Source organism: Erinaceus europaeus, chromosome 16, assembly GCF_950295315.1.
Source record: "Erinaceus europaeus chromosome 16, mEriEur2.1, whole genome shotgun sequence".
NCBI classification, from domain to species: domain Eukaryota; kingdom Metazoa; phylum Chordata; class Mammalia; order Eulipotyphla; family Erinaceidae; genus Erinaceus; species Erinaceus europaeus.
In genome coordinates this window covers 79,080,589-79,106,935 of record NC_080177.1, presented here as the reverse complement: position 1 = coordinate 79,106,935, position 26,347 = coordinate 79,080,589, and the positions used below count along the sequence as shown (strand labels likewise).

General features: G+C 46.8%; 1 protein-coding gene across 1 annotated transcript in view; it reads left to right on the top strand.

Moving 5' to 3' along the window:
- SIPA1L1 (signal induced proliferation associated 1 like 1) overlaps positions 1-26,347 on the top strand; it is a 322,776-nt gene that overhangs the window by 252,050 nt on the left and 44,379 nt on the right. The window contains exons 13-14 of the mRNA XM_060174201.1: positions 11,187-11,453; positions 11,543-11,616. Coding sequence (XP_060030184.1) covers positions 11,187-11,453; positions 11,543-11,616 — 341 coding nt within the window. The remainder of the gene's footprint in view (positions 1-11,186; positions 11,454-11,542; positions 11,617-26,347) is intronic.

Here is a 26,347-nt window from a genome sequence, read left to right as displayed (position 1 = left end):
TTTTTCCTTTTATGTTCCATCCCATTCTTAGTATCGGTTTTCCTTTTTGTGCTCAAAGTTAAAGTGCTGTCAAAACTTTAATTCCTCTGTCTGGGGGAAACTTTCTTGATAGAACAGATCTAATCAAAGATTTCTTCTCCCCTTTGGGCCTTTTTTTTTTTCTTTCAATCTGTTGATAGGTTTCTTAAACCAATTATTCTCTTAATCTCTGGCACTTACTTGTTAGTCCTATCCTGCCCCCTGTGCCCAGTAATGTGTAAAGGTTCTGATGGGTAGATGTGACCTTGGAAAAGAATTCTGAATGCACTTCAGCTCTTGAGATCAGATGTTCGAGACCAAATGTTCTTGGGGTCACATTTCTTTTTTTTTTTTTTTTCAAACTCTTTTTTTAATTATTAATTATTAATTTTTTTTGAGAGAGAGATACAGAGAGAGACACACACAGAAACACCAGAGCACTGCTCAGCTCTGGCTTATGGTGGTGCGGGGGGGGGGGGGGGGGGGGACTGAACCTGGGATTTAGGAGCCTCAGGCATGAGAGTCTGTTTGCATAACCATTATGCTGTCTCCCCCACCGTGGGGTCACATTTCTTAACACTGCTTACCTTCTAGAGATCACAGCTCTGTGCTCAGGTCAGAATATGGAGAAATTTCTGATAGTTTTAAGATTGTTCCCTTTTAGATGGATGACTGGATTTTCCTTGTGTGTGTATGTGGGGGGTGGAATATATGGAATATATAAACACACACACACACACACACACGAGTCTTTGAAGGGTAGAGAGCATATATTCTGAAGCGAAGCTACCGTGTATGTACATGTACATATATACGTGGCAACCAGGTCTTTCCTGGTTTCCTCAGTCATATTGTTAATGGCATGCATTTTGCTAAACTGAGACTGAAGAATGATTCTGGAGGTGGATCAGAAAGGTAGTAGCCTTGGGACCAGGCAGTGGTGCACCTGGTTAAGCTCAAGGGCCCAGCATCAAGCCCCTGGTCCCCACCTGCAGTGGGGAAAGCTTCATGAGTGGTGAAGCAGTGCTGCAGGTGTCTCTCTGTCTCTCCTTCTCCTCTCAGTTTCTCTCTGTCTCTATCTGATAATAAATAAAAATATCAAAAAAAAAATAAAATTCTAATGTGAGAAAGAAAGGCAGGAGCCCGTGTGTCACAGCACTCTTCAGCTATTCTGTGCTCTTCCCTCCAGTCCCTCTTTCAAAAAAAAATTCCTGGGAGTCCGGCAGTAGCACAGCAGGTTAAGCACACGTGGCACGAAGTGCAAGGACCAGCGTAAGGATCCCAGTTCGAGCCCCACCCCACCCACCCCACCCACCCCACCCCCGCTCCTCACCTGCAGGGGAGTCGCTTCACAGGCGATGAAGCAGGTCTGCAGGTGTCTGTCTTTCTCACCCTCTCTCTGTCTTCCCCTCCTCTCTCCATTTCTCTCCATCCTATCCAACAATGATGACATCAGTAAGAACAACAATAATAACTACAACAACAACAAAAAAAAAAAGCCAAGGGCAACAACAAGCCTAACTTCTATTCTACAATTCTTTGAGAGAGACAGACGTGCTGAGGATTGAACTCAGGGCCCACTACACCGTAAGGCAGTCTCTACTTCTGGGCTAGCTCCTTGCTCCATTGCTTCAAATCTCTTAAAATTTCATTTGAGAAACTTACAGCTTCCAAACAGGTGTGACAGAAGTGAAGGAGATGGTCTGAGTTTGTGACTTTGCAGTCTCAACACACATGGCACAGAGTTATAGACACGAAAGATTATCTACTCAGAATTAAACCTTTGTGTCTTGTGATTTTATCAGCCCAGTGGGCTCCTCCCCTTGTTCCTAGGCTGCTAAGTCTGTATAAGTGCGAAGGGATGGAGGCAGTGTGTGGCGGGAAGTAGCTGGACCGAGCAGCCTTACTGCCATCGAATTCTCCATAGTTATGAAAAATGTGGATCAGGCCTTGAGTGGGTGGATGGACTGTGAAGGCAGTGATGTGTTAATGCTGTACTGGTTTAGAAAAAAAAAATTGGTACATATTAACCACAGTCAAAGTCCTGAAAAAAAACACTTTTTTATAAAATGTTTATTTATTCCCTTTTGTTGCCTTTGCTGTTTGATTGTTGTAGTTATTACTGTTGTTGATGTCATTGTTGTTGGACAGGACGGAGAGAAATGGAGAGAGGAGGGGAAGACAGAGAGGGGGAGAGAAAGCCAGACACCTGCAGACCTGCTTCACCGCCTGTGAAGCGACTCCCCTGCAGGTGAGGAGCCGGGGCCTCGAACCGGGATCCTTACGCCGGTCCTTGCGCTTTGCGCCACTTGCGCTTAACCTGCTGCGCTACCGCCCAACTCCCAAAAAAGCACTTTTATATAGATGCATGCATTTAATTTTTACAACTGTGATAGTGAAAAAAAAAAATGGCTGGGTGGTGGCGCACATAGTTAAGCACACATAGTACTAAGCACAAGGACCCAGGTTCGAGCCCCCAGCCCCTACTTGCAGCAATGGTGATGCTTCAGGTGCTGTGAAGCAGGTCTGCAGGTGTCTGTCTATCTTTGTGTCTCCCTCTCTACCTCCCCTCTCCCCAATTTCTCTCTGTCCTATTGAATAAAAAGAAAAAGGGGGAAAGGGCATCAAAAACTGGATATGTAGTGCTGGCGACTAGAAGCAGTAAAAAGAGGAGAGGAGAGGAGAGGAGAGGAGAGGAGAGGAGAGGAGAGGAGAGGAGAGGAGAGGAGAGGAGAGGAGAGGGAGAAGAAACGGGTGAAAGAAAAGAAACAAGGCCTGCCATTTGGGTAGTAACAGTGGTTGTTTCACTAGGTTCATGGAAGCTGAGTCACAGCTCAAACTTCTGTTCTTGGGGCCAGCTGTGATGAAGTCCTACTGAGAATAGGTGACAGAGGAAAAGGCCTGGCCGTCGCCTTGTGGCATGGGCCATGGGCTGCTTTCTGCCCTAAGTCTGTTCTCCAGCCATCCTATTTCAGGCACATGCATCCCAAAGAGACTGGACCCCCCCACCCCCAAAGAAAACACGGGTCACAAGAGAGCCAAGTAGCAAGAGAGGGCTATTTCCTCACAAGGGAGGCTTGGCTCTCCAGATCTGGAGCTGCTGTGTCGTAGGCCAATGCCCAGATGACTTCCCTGATCACACCCAGGTGGCAATGTCTTCCTGCTGGTTTATTGGCCGTAAAGATTAGCAGTCATAATGGCTCACAGTATTCCCAACGCTGTGAGATCGCATTCTTCTCATTTTGCAGTCATTCAGGAAGGTTAATCACTTGTGGAGCTCCGCTGGAATCTTTAGTTCTAACTTCACAGTTAGAAGCTCTTGGCTGTTCCTTGGCTTGCTGGGGACAGTGGTCCTGTCCGTAGTATGCCAGCAAAAGCAAAGAGCTTCTGTTTGCAAGGGCAAGGAGCCTTGATTTGTGGTCTTTGCTGCTTTCCAGGGTATAAAGCCTTCCTTTGTGGCCGCTCTCTTGAGAGAGGCATCTCCCTTGCGGTGAGGTAGGGCAGGCCGGCTCCACGCCTGAGTCGACGAGCTGAAGCTGCCTTCATCACCAGTGAGCCTCTGAGACACTCATCGCCACCTTCCAGCCAGCAGGGCTGCCGTGGCTGCACAGGAGTGTGTAGGGACATGGGGTGGAAGGAACGGTGAGCGCAGAGCCCCACCAGCCTTAGCAACGTGCAGTTCCCCTTAGAGCCTGCGCTTCAGACCTTCTGAAGAGGTGGGACAGGACCTCCAGGGGTCACATGCACCCTGCCCAGTGGGCTCCTCTACCTACTTTAAGACGTGCCTGGGCTTAATCATTCACATGGGAGAGCCATTGGTCTTGAAACGATAGGTCTTTCTCTCTCCCTCTCCCTTCCTTCCTTCCTTCCTTCCTTCCTTCCTTTCTTCCTTTCTTCCTTCCTTTCTTTCTCTCTCTCTTTCTTTCTTTCTTTCTTTCTCTCTTTCTTTCTTTAATTTTCTCTCTCCCTTTTGTTTGCCTCCAGGGTTATTGCTGGTGCTTGCTGCCTGCACTATGAGTTCACTGCTTCTGTAGTCATTTTTTCATTTTTCTGTTCTTTCCTTCTCTTCTTCTTTTTCCTCCTCCTCCTCCTCCTCCTCCTCCTCCTCCTCCTCCTTCTCCTTCTCCTCCTCCTTCTCCTTCTTTTATAGAACAGAGAAAATTTGAGAGGGGAGGGAAAGATAGAGAGACACCTGCAGACCTGCTTCACCACTTGTGAAGCAACCCCCCACCCCCACCCCAACCCCGCCGGTGGGGAGCTGGGGGCTCAAACCAGGATCCTTGCTGTGGTCCCTACACTTCAAACTATGTGCACTTAGCCTGGTGCACCACCCCTCGCCCCCCAGGATTTTCTTATTTATACTAAAACACACACACACACACACACACACACACAGTTTAACAGTGGTACTTAAATAACAAACGTCAAAATAGGGTCTTTTTTTTCTCCACCCACAGGAAGTAAAGAGACCTCTCTATAATATCTCTTACTTTAATAAGGGGGAGAGAGCACAAAAGCAGTGCAGCCAGTGGTGCTTCTGGGACTGAACCTGGTACCTCTCGTGTGTCAGGCATGCAGATCCATTGCTCTAATATGTTGAGCTATATCCCTGGCCCAAACTACAGAGCACTGGAGGGAAGGGAAGCTCAGTGCCTAAGTCTGTGTGTTTTACCTAAAAAACCCTCCTGGCAGCTTCATCTCCGATGGGGAGGGGAACACTGGGAGCGGTGTCCAGTGAGCTCCTCCAGCCAGAAGGATGGATGGAGACATTCCCAACAACACAGGGTGTGACCCGGCCTGTGGACTTCACTGGAAGGCTTCCCCTGCAAGTCAGATACCAAACTGCAGGAAGAGCCCTACCACACCTCCAACTACCTTCATTAACAGTCTGATTCTCTTGGTATCTTTGACCTGTTTCTTCCAACAGTCATTCTCTTTGCAAGGTGAAACAAAAGTAGCCAGACAGCAGATTGAATCGTGATTTCTTTTTTTTATTACTATTTTTATTTATAAAATGGAAATATTGGTAAGACCATAGGCTAAGAAGGGTACATTTCTACACAGTTCCCACCATGAGAACTCTGTATCCCATCCCCTCCCCTGATAGCTCTCTTATTCTTTATCCCTCTGGGACTATGGACCCAGGGTCATTGTGGGATGCAGAAGGTGGAAAGTCTGGCTTCTGTAATTGCTTCCCCACTGAATATGGGCGTTGGCAGATCGGTCCATACTCCCAACCTGTCTCTCTCTTTCCCTAGTGGGGCAGGGCTCTGGGGAGATGAGGCTCCAGGACACATGGGTGGAATCACCTGCCCAGGGAAGTCTGGTCGGCGTCATGGTAGCATCTGGAATCAGGTGACAGAGTAATAGAGCTGAAGGGTTAACATTCCATGCCTGACGTTTCTGGACACAGTCCAAAGTGAAACATGCTGAGGTGGCGCTGGTTACTAAATGGTGATTTCTGAAGGGTATTGCCTGAGAGTGGGAGATATTTATTCTGTTGAGAGCTACCAGCCCACAGTCTGTAAAGAAAGCAATCAAGGGCTATTCAAGAGGAAACAATAAAAAACAAGTCACAGAAAAGGACCAAATTACCTTTTTGGTGAGAATAGGTTTTCTTCATTTATTTTTTTTAAAAAGTCCTTTTCAATATAAAGCATCTGACATTTTTTTTTAAATACTGGTTAAAAAACATTGATGCAAAAAAAAGAATGGGGAAAGCACACTGAACATCACCTCACCTCACTGAACTTGGAGAAGTTGTTTGAGGACAGCAAGGGCCCTAATAAACTGTGTGACTTTGACCTTCAAAAAAAGGAATAAATCTCTCTGAGCACAGCTCCTGATCTGAAAGACAAAAAATGTTGTCCCTCCCTTGTCCGAGGTCCTTGCAACTGGAAAGCAGTTAACATTGACACAACACAGATTAACAAGGACAGCAGACAGATTTAATTGTATATGTGCAGAGGCTTTAATTGTATATGTGCAGAGGCTTCAGATTTAATTGTATATGTGCAGAGGCTTCACGTGAATACAAGAAACTTGTGGCATGACACGTGGGTGAGGTATCCAGACCTTTTAGACAAAGACTCAAGCAGTGAAGAACCAACAGGCTAAGCACTGAGTCTACTAATGAGCAGAGAAGGAAGTGGAGGCTGTTTATATAACCACCTAGGGCCTGTGCCTCTCTACCTCCTGGTATAGGGAGAAGGCCTTCCATGTTACTTTTATTTATTGTCTGTGTTTATTTATTTATTTATTGCCTGCAAGGTTACCACTGGGGCTCGGTGCCTACCTGCCCTACGAAATCCACTGCTCCTGGAGGCCATTTTCCCCATTTTTGTTGTTATTGTTGTCATTGCTGGATAGGACAGAGAGAAATCGAGAGAGGAGGGGAAGACAGAGAGGCAGAGAGAAAGACACACTGCTTGTAAAGCGACCCCCTACAGGTGGGGAGGCAGGGACTTGAACTGGAATCCTCATGCCAGTCCTTGTGTTTCATGCCATCCACGCTTAACCTGCTGCGCTACTGCCCAGCCCCCTTATTTTTAATTTTATGCTTTGTGTGTGTGTGGGGGGGGAGAACAAATCCAAAATGATATATATACGCCACTTAAGCCACAGGATGGGGGGGTTAGGGAGGGGGGGCAGTCTGCCCCAGTCTCCAACACCATCTTAAGGAAGAATAGTTTTGGGTAAAAAGAAATGAAAACAGAGGTTAGAATAAAAGTGAAGAAGAAGAAGAAGAAGAAGAAGAAGAGGAGGAGGAGGAGGAGGAGGAGGAGGAGGAGGAAGGGGATGGCAGTGTGACTTAGCAGGTGGCTTCTGGGTGTCACCATTTGTCATAGACGATACTCCACGTGAGTCGGAACAGTCGCTGTAAGATGAAGGAGCTGGGGGCTTGGACTACTGGCACTCTTTACTTAATGGATGAAGTGAAGCTGACCGACAAGTAGATTGATTTTATGGGCTCCAATTTTGGTTCTGCCACTTCCTGGCTGTGTGACCATGCGGTTAACCCAGATTAAAGTCCCTCGGTTGCCAGTTGCCGTGAGGAGAATGATGTCTAACAGGGTGTGTCTAACAGCCTTTTAATGAGCTTTTCTTCACAGCACATCCTAAACCCCAAACTTAGTTTTTTGGGTCTTTGTTCTGCAGTGCACTTCTCCTTTCTTAATCCTCTTGTCGTTTTATCTGATACTGGTCTTTATCTTTTGCAAAGACAAGTCATCAAAAAGCAATCAAGAAGGGGTGATGGCTGGACCTTTGTCTTTCATTTCCTGTGACTCCATCTTCTCTTTCTGCTTGGGTTTTATTAGGCTTTTTTTTTTTTTTATCCCACAATATGCAGGCTTCTGTGTTACACATTAAGAGTGGTAGAAATGAAATATAGGCCACAGAGAAGACAGTCTTTAGTGATCACCTCTTTTAACCAACGTTAATATTAAATCATACGCTGCTTCAAAGACTATTTCAGAGAGTGTTTTAGCTGGAAGAAAACTGAACAGTCATCAGTTATCAATTTCAAGCCTTTTATTTTACAAAGAAACGAAGAATCAAAAAAAAAAAAAGCAACTTGTGTATTTGAGACAACACCGCCGCTGTCCTTTTCATCATCTCTGATGGTAATTATTTATCCTAATGCAATATGGATTGAGGCAGCCTTGGAAGGTACATGTTGAGTGTTACAAAAGGTCAACTCAGCCAGGCTGTCTGTTTGGCCGTAGGAATGAAGGAGCAGAAGAAGATTTAAAAACAACAGAAAAGTTAGTGCTCAGAATAAAGGTTCTGTGTGCATCCTGTGCATTCTGGTTCCTGCTGACCAGCCCTTAGCAGACAAAGAGAGGCGCAGGTAGTGAACCTGAGTTCAGTGATGTAAGTGGGCAGAACCAACCCTGGTTTTGAGTTTGGAGTATGCTTTTTGCCATGAGTGAATCAGTTTATATTAATAACTCCTTTGGCCAGGTGTGCGATTCTTCTGTTTGCAGACACTGAACACAGACTTCTGTGTAAGTTGCCACACTTTCTCAGAAAGGAAAGGTCTCAAAGCGTCCTGTCAGAGTAAAGGATCTGTGGCATAAGACGTTATTGTAAAAGCAACGCAGAATGCACCACAAAGTGATGTTTGCTAACTGTAGAGCGTAGCTTCCAAATGTGCCGCCAAGTCGATTTAGGTGGATGCAGGGGAGGAGACAGCTGGGCAGGGAGAGCACAGGACTTGATGCAGGAAGCCTGGCCGCACCCCCTGGAGGCCCTGCCTGCCACAGAGCCCTGCTCTTCTTGGTCTCACGCTCATTCAGAAGTTCCTCAGGAGGTGACATCCCACGCTGCTTGCTTGCTTGCTTGCTTGCTTGCTTGCTTGATTTTTTAAATATTTTATTTATTTTCCCTTTTGTTGCCCTTGTTTTTTTGATTGCTGCTGTTGTTGTTATTGATGTTGTCGTTGTTAGATAAAACACAAAGAAATGGAGAGAGGAGGGGAAGACAGAGAGGGGGAGAGAAAGACAGACACCTGCAGACCTGCTTCACCGCCTGTGAAGCGACTCCCCTGCAGGTGGGGAGCCGGCGGCTCGAACCGGGATCCTTATGCCGGTCCTTGCGCTTCATGCCACATGCGCTTAACCCGCTGCGCTACCGCCCGACTCCCTCCCACACTGCTCTTGCAATGAAATGGATTGGCATAGCAGAATATGCTGGGCATGTCTGTGTACCTGTTTTTACTGCATCACTGTGTAAAGTCTGTGACTGAAATTTAACATTCCAGAGTTTTTGAAAGCCCCTGCCATTAAAGCTTAAAGGAGATCCAGTGATCCCTTGGGTGGATCAGGGGGTGGGGGTAGGGTGTGCAGTAAGAAGGAAGCGTCAGGGAAAGGCAAGAAAAAGGTTCCTAGGCTGAGACTGAGGAGAACAAAGGCTCAGCCAACACACATGCTCCAAAAGCAACACTTCTTAAAAACCTTGGCTGTCGGGTCCAGGCAGTGGTACATCTGGTTGAGCACACACACTACAGCGCACAAGGACCCGGGTTCAAGCCCCGGGTCCCCACCTGCAGGAGGAAAGCTTCATGCGTGGTGAAGCAGTGTTGTAGGTGTCTGTCTGTCTCTCTCCCTCTCTATCTCCTCTTCCCCCTCTCAATTTCTCTGTGTCTTTATCCATAAATAAATAAAAGTTTTTTTGTTTTTTTTTTTTAATCTTGGCTGTCATAGAACCTGGAGGAGGACACCTTTGGGTATCTTTGCAGGTCAGAGGTCAGAGGTAGGGTCATGAAAAGGTGGCACCTCACCAGCATGAACTCTTTCCGCGTATCAAGACCAGGTTTCATGTGTTCATGCTGTGTGTCCTCTGGGCCTGTCATTTCCAACATAAGAGACGCAGTTCCCACCAGGCTGCTGAGCCCTTGTAAGGGGACTAGTCGGAAGTGAGACATACAGAACACACCAAGTTTAGAAGAAGAGAGACTGCCTTGTTCCTATTCCTTAGCTACAGATGTATTGATTCTTTGTCAGCATGATAGAGAGAGATGTCGGGCTAAATGAAATGTCTGACTCTATATCATTTCATTTTATGTGTATAAGGTGACTACTAGAACACTTTAAATGAGATATGTTGTGACTTGCATTGACTTTCTCGTGACTCCCACTTGTCACTCCCCTGACACTATTTCTTTTTTTTTTTTTTGAAGAAACCTTATTATTTTCCCTTTTGTTGCCCTTGTTTATCGTTGTTGTTATTGCTGTCGTCATTGTTGGATAGGACAGAGAGAAATCGAGAGAGGAGGGGAAAACGGGGGGAGGGGAGAAAGATAGACACCTGCAGACCTGCTTCACTATCTGTGAAGTGATCCCCTGTAGGTGGGGAACCGGGGGCTCGAACTGGGATCCTCATGCCAGTCCTTGCGCTTTCCACCATGTGCACTTAATCCACTGTGCCACTGTCCAGCTCCCCCCAACACTATTTTTATATGCCTCTGTCATGATCACTCTTTCTTTTAAGTAATTCTAATTTTTATTTATTTGTTTTATTTTTGCATAGAGGCAAACATTGAGAAGGGAAAGAGAGAGGAAGGGGTGGGGACCAGGCAGTGACACACTCAGTTAATCACACATAGGGCCTTCGGAAGTGCAAGGACCCTCAGAAGGCTCCAGGTTCGAGCCCCGACTCCCTACCTGCAGGGGAGTCCCTTCACAGGTGGTGAAGCAGGTCTGCAGGTGTCTCTCTTTCTCTTCCCCCTCTATCACTCCCTCCTCTCTCCACTTTTCTCTGTCCAATCCAATCAAATGAGATAAAATGGCCGTAAGGAGCAGTGGGTTCGTAATGTGGGGACTGAGCCCCAGCAGTAACCCTGGAGGCAAAGAGAGAGGGAGAGGGAGAGAGATGGAAACAGAGACCTGCAGCATTGTTTCACCATTTGTGAAGCGTCCCCTCTGAAAAAAGGCACCGCGGGGTGTACACCAGGCGTCTGCACACTATTCTGTGTGTGCTCTACCCGGCATGCCACCACCATAATCACTCTTCAGTCTCCCCACCTGTTTCTCAGTCCTTGTAATTCCTTTAGGAAAGAAAGCCATCTCCACACATACACACACACACACACACACACACACACACACACACACACACCCACCCCCACTAAGTTATGAAATTCAAAGGTACAGTTTGAGTTAATACTTTACTGGGGATGGGTTTCTTTTTCACTGATTTGTCTGCCAGTCACGTGAGTGACTGTTACTCCTTAGTTGTATGATAAAGGGATGTAGAAAGTGGAGGCCACATTTCCTGTGGCGAGTGAGTGAGTGAGGGGGTAGCACAGAAAGGAGCCAGCTCAGAGGATAGCGTTTTTGCTTGGCCTTGAGTTCACTCAGATGGCCCCTACTCACCACCGCCTTGGCACCCCATCTCCACCAGAGTGACGATTGATCACATTGTGTTTGACAGTCTCCATCGGAATTGGCAGTTGAGACTGAACAAAGGAAGATACTAGTATAATGCTTTCTGGGGTTCCAGTTTTTGAAAAGAAAATCATTACAAGGCTTACTGATTGAAAGGTGGTTAGAAGCAGAGGCCAGAGTGATGCATTTTCACTGTTAATGAGAAGCAAGCAGTGTGGTTCCACCGGTGAGCGAAAGCACAATATTAATTTTTCTCCACCTTGTACCATCCTCTAATAGGAGCTGCTCTGAAACCTATCGCCTGCCGGTGATGGAGTACAAGATGGATGAAGGCGTTTCCTACGAATTCAAGTTTCCCTTCCGAAATAACAACAAATGGCAGAGGAACGCTAGCAAAGGGGCTCAGTCAACCCAAGTGCCAGGCCAGGTGCAGAGTCCTATGCCCTCGAGGCTGAATGCTGGGAAAGGAGATGGGAAGATGCCGCCTCCAGAGAGGGCCAACATCCCTCGAAGCATCTCCAGTGATGGGCGCCCACTGGAGAGACGGTGAGTGCAGCCTTCAGAGCTTGGCTCTGCGTGTCTGTCCCAGGCTGCTGTTGCACCAGACCGTAAGCACTAGCTTGGTGTCTTCTCAGATTGAACAAGAAATCAAAAATGGAAGAGCTGGGGAGACAGCGTAATGGTTATGCAAAAGGTTCCAAGATCTCAGGTTTGATCGCTAGCACTGCTGTAAAACAGAGCTGGGCAGTGCTGCTTTGGTCTCGGTCTCTGTGTGTGTGTGTGTGTGTGTGTGTGTGTGTGTGTGTGTGTGTGTGTGTTCGTTCATGTTCATGTTCCTCTTCCTCCCTTTCTGTCTTTCTCTCCCTCCCCCAAAGTAAAATAAAGAATAAATTTTTTAGAAAAGAAACCGAGATGTATACATAGTGGCTTCCAAATCATGGTGGCACTTCAAAATCATGAAGATAAATGGACATCGGGGCCAGGCAGTGCTGCACCTCACTAAGCACACACTCTACAGTGTGCAAGGACCCAGGTTCAACTCCCTGGGCCCCACCTGTGTGGGCGGGGGAGAGCTTTGTGAGTGGTGAAGCAGGGCTGTAGGTGTCTCTCTGTCTCTTTCCCTCTCTATCTCCCCTTCTCCTCTCAGTTTCTCTGTCTCTATTAAAAAATAAATAAGTTTAATAAAAGATCTTTTAAAAAGATGAATGAAGGTGCTTTTCAGAAAAGCACTCAAATCCATGTAGCGGTGTTTGCGTTTTCCTCTTGATTTCCACGTGAGAGCAGAACCATCAGTGCACACTCGGGAACTGTATGTGTCAGAACGTGGCAAACTCGTAGAGAGACGGTCATCATCTCCCGGTAAGAAGTGAAGTAACTGCAGAGTGCATGTTTCTGATCAGCCCTGCCACTCCGCTAAAGAAGGAGAAAGAAGGAGCTATTGTGGCCTCAGATATACTTCACATGGCTGTGCAAGTACAAGAAAATACTGGGTGTCTTCAAGTCTTTAGCTGTCAGTACAGAAAGCAAAACAGAGAGAGAGAAAGAGAGAGAATTGAGGGATCCCAGAGAGTTCCTTGTTAAATTGAAATTCATAGTGAAATCCCTCAAGTAGGAACTGGTTAACTTTTTTTTTTTTGCCTCCAGGGTTCTCACTGGGGCCTGGTGCCTGCACTATGAATCCACTGCTCCTGGGGGCTATTTTTCCTCCCATTTTTGTTGCCCTTGTTCTTATTGTTATTGTTGTCATTGCTATTGGGTAGGGCAGAGAGAAATTGAGAAAGGAGGGGAAGACAGAGGGGCAGAGAAAGACAGACACCTGCAGACCTGCTTCACCACCTGTGAAGCGATCCTCCTGCAGGTGGGGAGCCGGGGGCTCAGACCGGGATCCTTGTGCTCTCCACCGTGCTCGCTCAGCCAGTTGCGCTACCGCCCAGCCCCCTGATTAACTCTTCTTAGCAAAAGACCTGAGCAACACTGTCTGGAATTCACTGCCAAATGCAGCATATTGAAGTAGGATTTTGACCAAAAGTTAGAACATGTACCAAAAGTACTTACTTTAGATGTAAAGTATGTATGAAATTTTAAATAGTTGCACATTTAGTTTCCCTAAACCATCGGTGCTAATTAAATTTCTCTCAGTAACTAGGTCCTCTGCTCTCTGCTCATCTCATCCATGCGCTCCTCCCCACTTCTCCATGTCCCCATCATGTCTGACACTGTTTAGTGGTGCCCACATTGAAGAGGGCTCAGAAGCCCCCAGAACTGGGGAGGCATTTTGGATCCAGAAGCTCTTTGGGGTGCGAGGAGGGGGTCCTCGTGAAAGTTAGTTTGAGACCCCAACTCCCCCGAGCAGCAAGAATAGATTCTGACACAGACACACCTGGCCCAGCCGCCAGAGTCCATCCTCACACGGGGATTGCAAAGCTGGCTGTTTTAGACTCCACATTGCAGGGCCAGAGGGACAGCCCACTTGCGTAGTGCTTTGCCCCTCTGTGTGCCACCCAGGTTTGAGCTTGCTGCCCACTGCATTGAAGGAAGCTTCGGTGCTGTGTTCCCTTTTAATCTCTCTGCCTCTCTGTCTCTATTGGAAAAAATAAACATAAAGACTGTATTGTCAGGCGCCAGACAGTGGTGCACCTGGTTAAGCACATGTAGTACTAAGTTCAGGGACCAGGCTTCCCAAGCAGTGAAGCAGGTCTGTAGGTGTCATACTTTCTCTCTCCCTCTCTATCTTCCCCTCCCCTCTCAGATTCTCTCTGTCCTTTCAAATAAAATGGAAAAGAAATGTCTGCCAGGAGCAGTGTATGAAAATACTAGGATATTATGTAGCTATAACCTAATAAAAATAGACAAAAAAAGAATTATTCTCCTAAAATTCCTCATCTGATCCTGGAGGCTGATTTAAAATGTTTTGCTATCTCTTTCAGTGGTAGATCCCTTTCCCAAAGTCTCCACAGTCCCACGTGAACTCCTGTGACTTTCATTATATTTGAGGAGGAAAATATCTATAAGATCTCTGAATAAATCCTCTGTAACACATAGTCTAAACTTGGCTGTCTCTGAGGTGTGTTCACTGGAACTCATGATTCCAGCCACATTTTGAAAGGTGAGCCTAAGAAATCGTTAGAGGACTTTTTTTTTTGTGTGTGTGTGTATGTGTGTGTGTGTGTGTGTATGTGTGTTCACGAGTGCTCTACTTTCTTGCTCTCCAGACAATCATCAGCCTTTTTCAAGTGAAATTGTTTGGGAGTTTGCTTTCTTTATACAATAATAATCCATGTAGTGAAGTGGCAACTATATTTTTGATTCCATGTTGAATGTAGTCTCCGCAACAAAAACCACAGCCTGTTGCTGGACACACTGGCCTCCCCACGTGAAAGGCCTTTCTGTAGCTAGCTTTTGTTCTGGAAGGTACTCAGCTTTTAGTGCCGGGGAACCGCATGCATCCTCTCCATTCTTCCCAGATGGAGCTCTCTGAGTTCCAGAGGTTATTTTTGCATGCCCTTCTGTCTGCCTTTCATCTTGACTGCCCCCAGGGAAGAGAGAGTCTTGAGACTCACCCTGAATAGCCTTGAGAATAGCCCCATGACTCTCTAAGCTTTATAGATCAAAGTGACACAAGTAAGAATGTCAGGGATTTGGGAGGGAATAGAATCGCTACTCAGTCCCTTCTAAGACTTCTTCCTTTGGGCTGTTCTTTAGGGTTGTACTTGTATAGGATTTTAGATCTTATGATGGAGGACTTAAATGACTAGCAGAATCTCAGCCCCCCACCCCTCTGCTCCAGGTTTATTGCTGGGTCTCGGTGTCTGTATGCTGAATCAGTCACTTCTGGAAGCCATTTTTGTAGCATCCCTTACCCCCCTTCATTTCTTGATTGAGACACAGAGAGATTGAGAAGCATGAACCCAAGAGACACCTGTAGCACTACTGCGCCACTCATGAAGCTTCCCCTGCAGGTGGAGGCCAGGGGCTAGAGCCGGGGCCCTTGAGCATGGTGGTGTGTGCTCTGCCTTCTTTGTTTAGCACTTATCTTGAAGTGCAGAGTCTTGAAAACTTGAGAAAGTCTCATTTGCTAGCACATCTTGCTCTTGTCTCTCTTTCCCTAGTGGGCCAGGGCTCTGGGAAAGTGAGGCTCCAGGACACATTGGTGGGGTCGCCTGTCTTATCTACTGTGGCACCCCTCAGGCTGCTCATGAAGAGAAAGGGCAACCAGAGCAGCACTACAGCATATGTGGCGCCAGGGCTGGAGCTCAGGGCCTCACACGTGGAATCCTTCCTATACGCCAAGCTCTAAGCCCCTTCCTCGTCATGGGTCTGCTCCCCCTGTGCCAATACCCCAAGACTGTGGCAAGGTAGCAGTTTGGGGTCTGCCGAGAAAGGCGATTCGAATTTCCTTTTTACCTGCAGGAATGCATGCTTTGAAACAGTGAGAGCAGCAGAGTGTCCTCTGGGCTGGTCAGCGGAGTTGAAGCCCTCACTTCCACTGTGTTCCCACAATGGACTCTCAGCTGGTGACCCTCCTCCCGCAGGAGGGGACCTAGTGCAGCTGGGCTTCAGGCCACATACAGATGGCGCTCGACCCGCCTCTAGGGACCTGCAGATTGATCTGATGAACCCTGGCATGCACAGTGATCACCAGGGAGGGGGAGGGCCGTGGGGCTCTCCCATCCGCCCTTGTCTCTGCTCACAGGCATGTGTAGGAGCCCTCCCCACCCCCGCTCCCAGAGAGGCAGAATCCTTTGGCTCTCGTGTTTCCCATTATATTCTCAAAGTGGCAGGTGACGGAGGCACAGAATAAAAGTAGAGGTGCAGAGAAGGCAGTCCGGTGCATTCCGGAACCACAGTTAGCCATGCGTGCTCGTTAAAAAAAGTAAAAATAAAAAGTGTCCTGGAGCCCTGCTTCCCCAGAGCCCTTCCCCACTAGGGAAAGAGAGAGGCAGGCTGGGAGTATGGATCGACCAGTCAACACCCATGGTCGGCGGGGAAGCAGTTACAGAAGCCAGACCTTCCACCTTCTGCAGCCCATATTAGCCCTGGGTCCATGCTCCCAGAGGGATAAAGAATAGGAAAGCTATCGGGAGGGGGTGGATAGGAAGTTCTGTTGGTGGGAATGGTGTGGAGTTGTACCCCTCTTATCCTATGTTTTTTGTCAGTGTTTCCTTTTTATAAATAATTTTTTTTTTGCCTCCAGGGTTATTGCTGGGCTCAGTGCCTGCACCATGAATCCACTGCTCCTGGAGGCCATTTCCCCCCTTTTGTTGCCCTTGTTGTTGTAGCCTTGTTGTGGTTATTATTGTTGTTGATGATGTCATTTGTTGTTGGATAGGACAGAGAGAAATGGAGAGAGGAGGGGAAGACAGAGAGGGAGAGAGAAAGAGAGACACCTGCAGACCTGCTTCACCGCCTGTGAAGCGACTCTCCTGCAGGTGGGGAGCCAGGGACTCAAACCGGGATCCTTATGCCGGTCCTTGCGCTTGGCGCCACACGCGCTTAACCCGCTGCGCTACCGCTCGACCCCCAAATAAAAATGTTTTAAAAAAGAAATGAAAGTTCCCCTCAAGAAAGTAAAAAAAAAAAAAAAAAAAAGAATTGGTTTGGATTTCATGATAGAAATCTTTGAACCCCAAGAGCACTAGTTCTGATGAACTCTGTGAGGCGAGGGAGTTGGCTGCAAGAATCTTCCTCCTTCTGACTGAGCCTTCGTAAAGATGGGGGGGGGCTCCAGGGGGCTCACGCAGGCAACCTCTCCAGACAGATGGGGTACGGCATGCCGTTGTTTTGACTTCTACTTCCCCTGGTTTTGTTTGTACAGTGAACTAAGGAATGAGTTTATTTTATTTAGCTGTTTCCAGTCTTTGAAGGCCTTGCATGCCAAGGAAAACCACTCAGCTTCTCCATCCAAGTCTTTAGTTGTGATTCTTTCCATGGAGAAATTGTGAACTTTGGTGGGAGGCGGGGGAATCAGATTAATCAAAGAGTTTACTATTTGTGGTGGGCTAATGAATTCTTTTTTGTTGAAGCTCTTTATGTGATTGTTTATATCAGTGAAAAACATACAGAAAGACAGATAACAGAGAAATAAATACCAAAGCAATGTTCAGCCCTAGTTGATGATGGTGCTAGAGATTGAACCTAGGACCTCAGAGCCTTCAAACAAAAGAACCCCCCCCCCCAGATTGCTAGTAAAATGGCTCCTAACCCACACCCCTCCTGTCGGGCCACTCACAGGACGGCACACACCACGTTTATAGTAATAGACTGAAATCTGCACAGACAAGTAACGGTCAGTATCAGAGCATCTCCACATCTGATGAGGACTTCCTCCCCCTGAGTAGTTTAGGTTTAATTTCACCTCTAGGTTCTGCTGCTGGCTACTCACAGTGGAACAGCCCTGCTTGGGCATGTTCACGGAGAAGGAGGGCCTCTGTACCTCAGAGTACAAACGGTGGAATGATGCTGAAAACAGTTGAGAGGGTTTCAGATAGCAGCAATGACTGACAAATCAGATAGATACCCAAGTGCATGATTGTGGCCCAGAGCAAAATGTTCCAGAGACAGAGAAACTGTCTCATGACGAAAGAGTAGAGGCCTTGGGAAACCTCTTCATAAGTAGAAAGGCAGCCCATAGTGGACAGATAGCCAAGCGGCTTTACTTATCTGGGGGCTGGGCGGGTTAGGTCCCACATTGGTGCGCCATAATGCCAGTCCCAGTTCAGGGCGCCAGATGCCGGGCTAGCTTCTCGGGTGGGAGAGAGACGACCAGGGACTCTAGGCTGAGCTGAGAACGCAGTTCAATCTTTATTGATGAGCAGGGATGCAGCTCAACAGTCTAATCTCTAATCACAATTCTGTCCTATGTATCTCCTGAGGCGGAAGTGTCAGGTCAGAAGAGGATGTATGTAGGATAGGGGGTGGGGAGAAGGAAAAAGCGATTGAACCAGTGTGGATTAAACCAGTGCCCTGCAGGCAGGGTGGTTCTTAGGTAACTGGTTATGTAAATAGACCACAGGGTTAAGCAGGGGAAAGCTGTCATACTGCCCAACATCTCCCCCTTTCTTTTTAACTAATGGCCATAGTATCAGAAGTGCAGGGCACTTTGTGAGGCAGGGAGACTGATAGGAGGAGGCACATCTTTGGGGTTCTACTGTCCCTTGTTGCTCAACCTCTCGGTAGAGAGACTAACAGGATTGACACACCCCTCAGGCTCAAATCCTTCCAAGCTCAACCACATCCTCACAATTTCCCAATATCTCCCTCTTACTTAATGGCCATATATAAATGGGTCAATGTCTGTAAAAGGCTCCATCTCTGTCAGGGGAATAGCAGTGTAGGGGTGAACAGAAACCTGTTGGGAAGAAACCTGAATGATAGCATGTCAGCATCTTCAAAAAGAACTAGCACGAGACAGGGAGGGATAAGTAAGAGTAGCAGGGGACAGAGTGAGCCTGAAGAGAGGCTTGGTAGGCGGGGGGGGGCTGGGCTGCCTGATGGGTGGAGGAGCGGTTAAGACACTGTCCATCCAAGGGACACAGGACCAAGCTAAAATCTACCTTCAGCCATGTGTATCAACCCAGATTCTTCGAGAAGAAGGCAAATTCTTTTTTTATATATATATATTTTATTTTATTTATTTATTCCCTTTTGTTGCCCTTGTTGTTTTATTGTTGTAGTTATTATTGTTGTTGCCGTCATTGTTGGATAGGACAGAGAGAAATGGAGAGAGGAGGGGAAGACAGAGAGGGGGAGAGAAAGACAGACACCTGCAGACCTGCTTCACCGCCTGTGAAGCGACTCCCCTGCAGGTGGGGAGCCAGGGTTCGAACCGGGATCCTTATGCCGGTCCTTGCGCTTTGCGCCACCTGCGCTTAACCCGCTACGCTACAGCCCGACTCCCAGAAGGCAAATTCTTATAGCGAGACTCAAGGTAATGCAGTTTGGGTGCTAGACCCAAACTACAGCATGAAAAAGTTGCGTTCAAATGTAAGGACACCTAAGCTTCCATCTTCTTATCCCTTGCTACAGTGCTGGGTGTACAATCTGCAGCTCTCATGCTGTGAGAGGGCTGTGGAAAGAAACGAGAAATTCATACTGACTTTGGACTGCCTCTCCCAAGACGTCCATGCACTTCAGCTCTTGTTTTCATTACCATGAATTGCACCCCCCAAAAAAAAAGAAAGAAAGAAAGAAAGAAAGAAAGAAAGCGGAAGAGAAAGAAAGAAAGAAAAGCTTGTGTTGCCTGTTGTCCTGCAGACGATGGAATTATTGTCTGTCTGTCAGGTTGACAATCATGGATATTTCAACTGCAAGATTTCATGCAGTCCAAAGGCCAGGTGTTTTGTGCTCTGCAAAGGAAAGCGATGAGGAGCCCAAGAAAACAGTTGATATCAGTTACTTTAATAGCATCTAGGTGTCTCTTGGCTGAAGTTATAAAATGTGTTGGGGAAAGAGTCCACTGACATCAATGCCAAAAAGATCTTAGACATAAAGAAAAGATCTGACAGTGACCAGGGCATTCTTTCAGAGATTACTTCTTCTATTCCATACTATTGAAAACTGAACAGCAACTGAACGAAGGATTCATCCTACTCTCTAGACCTGTTTGGGGGATTAGGATCCTGATGTCCAGGGCTTGTGGAGACTGAGAGAAGGCAGAAGGGTCTGGGTTATCTCAAGGGAGATGTGTGACCAGGAGATGACTCCTCACTGGCCTTATAGCCCTGAACAAAAAGTGAGTGGAGGCAGAGATGGTGCAGGTACAAATCCCAGAATTGTGCCTGCTGGTCACTCTGTGAGCCGGTGGAGTGGGGTGGGGATGGAGGTGAATTCTCTTCAGAGCAGCTGGGAGGCAAGAAGCCACTTCTGTCTGTGAAAGGAAGGAGCTGCCTGTGCTTTCCCTGAACTAAGTCTGTTCTCAAAAAAACATTTATAGGGAGTCGGGCGGTAGCGCAGCAGGTTAAGCGCATGTGGTACAAAACGCAAGGACTGGCGTAAGGATCCCGGTTCGAGCCCCTGGCTCCCCACCTGCAGGGGAGTCGCTTCGCAGGCGGTGAAGCAGGACTGCCAGGCTAGCTTCGCGGGTGGGAGACACAGACAACCAGGGACTCATGGCTGAGCTGGGAAGCAGTATCTCTTTATTCATGTGCAACGCAGTGCAATCTAAGCTATCTCTAATCACAATCCTGTCCTTATATATACTTGCCAAGTAGGGTGGAAACAGGATGTGACGTAGAGAGGGTGGAGCCAAAAGACTGGTGGAAATCAGGGTGTACTTGGAGAGGGGGCGGAGCAAAAAGACATCCTGAACCAGTGAGGATTAAACCAATGCCCTGCAGGCAGGGCGGTGCTTAGTTAACAGTGGTTATGTAAATAGAATACAGTGTTAAGCAGGGGGGATTAAACCCATGAAACAGAAGGGGTTTTAGAAGCAGAATTAGAAGCATACCAACACAGGTCTACAGGTGTCTGTCTTTCTCTCCCCCTCTCTGTCTTCCCCTCCTCTCTCCATTTCTCTCTGTCCTCTCCAGCAACGATGACATCAATAACAACAACAATAAAAACAACAAGGGCAACAAAAGGGAATAAATAAAATTATTTTTTTAAATTATATGATAGGGTCAAATTCAGAATTATTGGAAAGAAACTATAGGTCATCAGCATAAGGGTTAGTTCTAACACACACACACATCTAGAGCTGTGGGTAGCATTCTGTCAGATGCTGTCCTATATGTATGAAGAGTCAGAAAACAAAGCTACTATTGATTATATCAATGCAGAAAGTGGATGGTAGTGAGAGCTGGCCTTCTGGAAATAATACTGATTATTATCATTATTATTATTATTATTATTATTGTCTTCTTTGCTTTGGGATAACTCCAGTTACCAAGTAGAATTTTCTGACCCATTTGCCAAATGAAAGAGCTGAGAATGAGTACAAGATATTTTAGTTTAAAGAACTTGGCAAGAAACAGTAGAAGTTCTAAATAGCAAATGTAATAGTTACATCAGACTTTTCTTATGGAATCATATCATCACTCCTAGAAACATAGGGATTTTAACACTCACCATCAATATGATTCATTGTCATTTCTTGTGTACCCTGTAGTGTAAAGAAAATAATAATAATAATCCAGTTTCATTAGTCCCAACCAAGTAAAAACCCTACTGCTGTCTGTACCCCTATATCCCCCTCTCCTCTTTACAGTAGGGAAATCAGAGCAGCTGCAAAATGAAACTGTATTTGGCATGTCTCTGTATTTGGTACATAGATAAGCAAAGCCTGAAGACAGGAAGGAGTGTGGTACTTTACTGCGTTTGAATGTGTTCCTTTTAGTTTTCTTCTTTATACCTTAACCTCCTCCCTGCCCCCACTGCAGTCTGACTCCAGTTTCTTCGGACTAGTGAGGCATTCAGGGAAATGTGTGGATAGAAACAAGAAAAAGGGACAGACATCCTTTTTTTTCCTCATGAGGTGCCAGGGAATGAACTCGGAGCCTTAATGCTGAGCTGCCTCCCAAGCCCATTTTGGAGAGAGAGAGAGACAGAGATATGGAGAGAACGAGAGAGAACAAGAACAAACAAAGCCTGCAAGGGACAGATGGGAAAGAGGAAGAGAGAAAAAGGCACCAACCCATCACCCATGGAGATTCACTGGTCTGATTCATGATGCCTCCATGTAGTACTGGGCCTTGAACTCAGGGTCTCAAAGGAGGGGTGAGCAAGTTAGTAAGTTAGTGTCCCAAGACTCCAGGAATTTCTGACTCTAGCCCCACTGCCCTAGTATAGCCCTGTCCTGGGCTTCTAGTGTGACTGCCAGCCACATGGTTAGCTCTTCTTTCTCTTAAGTCTGCGTGGTAACAACACAGTTGGTGATGAAGCAGAGAAGCATAGCCATGCTCCCTCTTCCTAGCTTCTGATCGCTTTCCCCAAGAATCTAGTGTGATAGGTCTTAATTGTCTCCATTCATGCTACCCAGGACAGCGACTGGCAATAAACCCCTCTGTTCATTATATGTAAGATTCACCAGGGTGTCAGGACATCAGCCCATCAACCCTTTTTCTTATATATTAACAGTCAGTCATTTTCAGATTATTATTCACAAATTTTGCCACTATATTTTTTAGCATCACACTGTTTTGCTTTATTATTATTATTATTTTCCTTTATTGGGGTATTAATGTTTGACATTTGATAGTAAATATAATAGTTTGTACATGCATAACATCAGTTTTCCACATACAACCCCCACTAGGTCTTCTGTCATCCTTTCATCCTTTTCCAGGACCTGTATTCTACACACACACACACACACACACACAAACACACCGGTCTTTTACTTTGGTGCAATACACCAGCTCCTGGCTGAAAGGTGACAGGACATAAAGCGAGAGAAAAATGGTTAATGAACAGGAACCAAAAAGTAGAAACGGAGCAGATAAGATTAGGGATCTTAGGGTGGAAGGAAGCTTGGAAGTCTATTTTAAGCATACTTCTAGGGGGCCACGACTATGGTAGTTTGATAGCTAGCATGAAATTGGCTATGGATACTATCTGAGAAAATGGGGTCAGAGTAGAGAAAAAGGGCTAGAAAGTTGGATGAGGGGCTCCTATTCTTGAAAAAAATTCTGTAAATAAAATTAACTACTTACCCCATCCACCTGGCCCAGGGCCTGCACATATATATGGATTTAGCACAAGAGCCTGTGTAATCTCTGTGTTCCTATTCATCTGAGCTCGCAGCTCATGGTCACCGCTGGCAGCCCACTGTTTTTCAATCAAGGTAGACCCATAACTGCTAGCTTGAGGCTTCTGATGTGACTCTGGCTCCATATCCTAAAACCACTTACCAGTCTTAGATTTTTGCACTGCTGATCAGGATTCTCCTGCACTCAACAAGCATACTTTAAGCAACCAGGTATGTAGAGAAAAATCCTTAGTTCTGGCCACTAAGAACAGAATCTACTTTTGAGAAGACAGATACATGTGTTTAAAAAAAAAAAAAAAAGCCACTCTGTGACTTCAGAGGTCAGGTGTTGGAATTTAGCCTTGGAGTAAAAGACATTTTATGAGAAGGGGCTGGGGAGAGAGCGTAATGGTTCTGCAAAAGACTCACATGCCTGAGATGCTGAGGTCTCAGGTTCAATCCCCAACACCACCACAAGCCAGAACTAGACAGTGCTCTGGTATCTCTCTGTCTCTCTTCTCCCTCCTCTCTCTCTCTCTCCTCTTCTCTCCATCTCTTTCTCTCTCTCCCTCCCTCTCTATGTGTGTGTGTCTTTATCTCATTAAAATGCATAAAACATTTTATGCATTGTAATCACAGAGGACAAGGTGATAGAGGCAGGAATAGAGTTGTGAGCCTGAGAACTGGAATACACATTCATACAGGTGCATGGAGCAGATAAAGGGGATAAAAATGGAGATGAGAATGGAGGTGGGGGAATAAGATTTCCAGTGCTGGAAGAGGGTGCCAGCAATCTGGTCCTTGTTCCTGCAGGCCAAAGGCCGCCAGACAGAGACTGTTAGCCATCAGATGACAGAGAGCAGTCTGAAGCTCATCAGGCCAATTAGAGTTCTGTCATTCTGACCCAGGTTGGGCACAGGGAGACATATTACCTTTGTGTTTTTAAGATGGGAGCCCTGGATATCTAATACAATGTGTGCTCAGTAAATAGCTGAATTTAATGTAATGACTGTGCAAGATGAGAAGGGGGCAAATAATAACCTCAGGCTACTGAGCTTGAGAAGAAACTATGGGAAAGGAGCTTTAGAGTATGAAAGCTTGGAAGAATGGAAAAACAGGAGAGATTTGATGGAACGTGCTGGGAAGGCGCTGAGTTAGATGTCAGGGAGACCCCTGGAAGTGCCAGGTGTGGCACTGAGGAGACAGACCGAGCTTCAAGTCAGCTATGTCTCTTAAGTATAGATGGATTTCGGACTTGTAGATTTTAGTGTCTTTACTTTTTTCTATTAGAAAAACCATCCCCACCTACAGGGGGAAGCTTTGTGAGTGGTGAAGCAGCGCTTCAGGTGTCTCTCTCTCTCTCTCTCTCCCTCCCCTCTCAATTTCTGGCTGTCTCTATCCAATAAAGAAAGACGTAAAAGAAGGAGGAGGAGGAGGAGGAGGAAGAGGTAGAGGAAAAAGAAGAAGGAGAAGAAGAAGATGATAATGATGATGAAGATGAAGAAGAAGAAGACCACCTTTCAGGGGACCAGGTGGTGGCACCCCCGATTAAGAGCACTTAGTACTAAACATACAGATCAGGGTTCAAGCCCCCCTGGCTCCCCACCTGCAGGGGCAGAGTTTTAAAAGCAGTGAAGCAGGTCTGCAGGTGTCCAGCTTTCTCTCTCCCTCTCTATCTCCCCCCCTCCTCTCTCAATTTCTCTCTGTCCTATCCAATAAAATAAAAGGGAAAAAAAATGGCTGCCAGGAGCAGTGGATTCATAGTGCTGGCACTGAGCCCCAAAGATAACCCTGGAGGCAAAAAAAGGGAAAAGAAAAACTTTTCATGGTGGCCCTACCCCTTCTGTCAACTTTTCCCCGTCCTGCTCTGCAGCTCAAGATAAGTGCTGAAGCTTCTGAGACACCCCCTCTCCTCCCCCCGACCCCTGCCGGTAAACTCTCTTCATAAGAAAACCCAGTCTTCTGGCTGAGCGCACACATCACAGTGCACAAGGACCCAGGTTCAAGCCCCTTGTCCCCACTTGCAGGGAAGAAGCTTCACGAGTGTTGAAGCAGGGCTGCAGGTGTCTGTCTCTATCCCTCTTTGTCTCCCTCTTCCCTCTTAATTTCTGTCTCTATCTAATAAATAAATAAAGATAATAATTTAAAAAAGAAAAGAAAACCCAGTCTTGGGGCCGGGTGGTGGTGCACCTCCTTTAGCACCTATGTCACAAAGTGCAAGGACCAGGGCTCAAGCCCCCCGATCTCCACCTGCACGGGGAAAGCTTTGCAAGTGGTGAAGCAGGGCTGCGGGTGTCTCTCTCTCACTGTCTCCCCCGTCCTCTCAATTTCAGACTATTAAATAAAAAGATTAAAAGTTGAAAGGAAGGAAGGAAGGAAGGGAGGAAGGAAAAGGGGGCCAGGTGGTAGCGCAGCGGGTTAAGCACACATGGCGCAAAGCGCAAGGACCTGCGTAGGGATCCCAGTTCAAGTCCCCGGCTCCCCACCTGCAGGGGAGTCACTTCACAGGCGGTGAAGCAGGTCTGCAGGTGTCTTTTTCTCCCTCTCTCTGTCTTCCCCTCCTCTCTCCATTTCTCTCTGTCCTATCCAACAACGATGACATCAGTAACAACAATAATAACCACAACAATGACAGACAACAAGGACAACAAAAGGAGAAAAATGGCCTCCAGGAGCAGTAGATCCCTAGTGCAGGCACCAAGCCCCAGCAATAACCCTGGGGGTGCTAAAGAAATAAATGAATAGAAAGAAATCAAGCCCAGTCTCCTCTAAGGGCAGGGCTGCATCAGGTTGGCATAGAGTGTGGTGGACTCAGCAACAGGAGCCCTGATTGACTGACCGAATGGCTACTCAGGAAACGGCCTGTCCTGCCACGTGAGTCGGGTGGGCTGTGGCAGCATCTGTTCTGAAGTAAGGGATGATGGTGGTTAAGGGTTAGCTTGAACCTGCTCAGCATCTGTCAGCCTCACGGACGGACAGCTCAGGAGCGGCCCTGTTTCTGACGCAGCAGAGGAGAGAAGAGGACCCAAACCACGTCGGTTCTCACTCCAGGGCCTCCTGTCTCTGTCCTGAGCGCCACTTGGGAGGGTGACGGTGGATTTAGAAATAGACGCCCGCATTGAGTGGCTGTACAGGGACCGCCTCAACTGTGGTGATATGGATACAGAGGTTTCAATGAAGTTGATCAATTGCAGGTCTAGACTTTGTTTTCTGTTTTTTTGGGGGGGTTTCTTTTGGGTTTTTTGCCCCCAGGGTTGTCACTGGGGCTCAGTGCCAGCGCTATAAATCCACTGCTCCTGAAGGCCATTTTTCCAATTTTTTTTATTGGATAAGACAGAGATAAATTGAGAGAGGAAAAGGAGAGAGAAATAAACACCTGCAGGCCTGCCTCACCACGTGTGAAGCCACCCCCTTGCAGGTGGGGAGCCAGGGGCTTGAACCAGGATCCTTGCGTGGGTCCTTGGCTTATACTGTGTGCACTTAACCCAGTGAGTTACCACCCAGCCCCCAGTCTAGACATTTTCTTTTTCATTTTTTTAAATTAGTGATTTAATAATGATTGACACGATTGTGGGATAAGAGGGGTAAAATTCCATACAGTTCCTACCACCAGAGTACCATGACCCATTCCTTCCATTGGAAGCTTCCTTATTCTCTTATCTCTCTGGGAGTATGGGCCAAGATTCTTTCTAAGGTGGGAGGTCTGACCTCAATAATTGCTTCCCTGCTGGACATGGTCAATGACAGGTGGATCCAT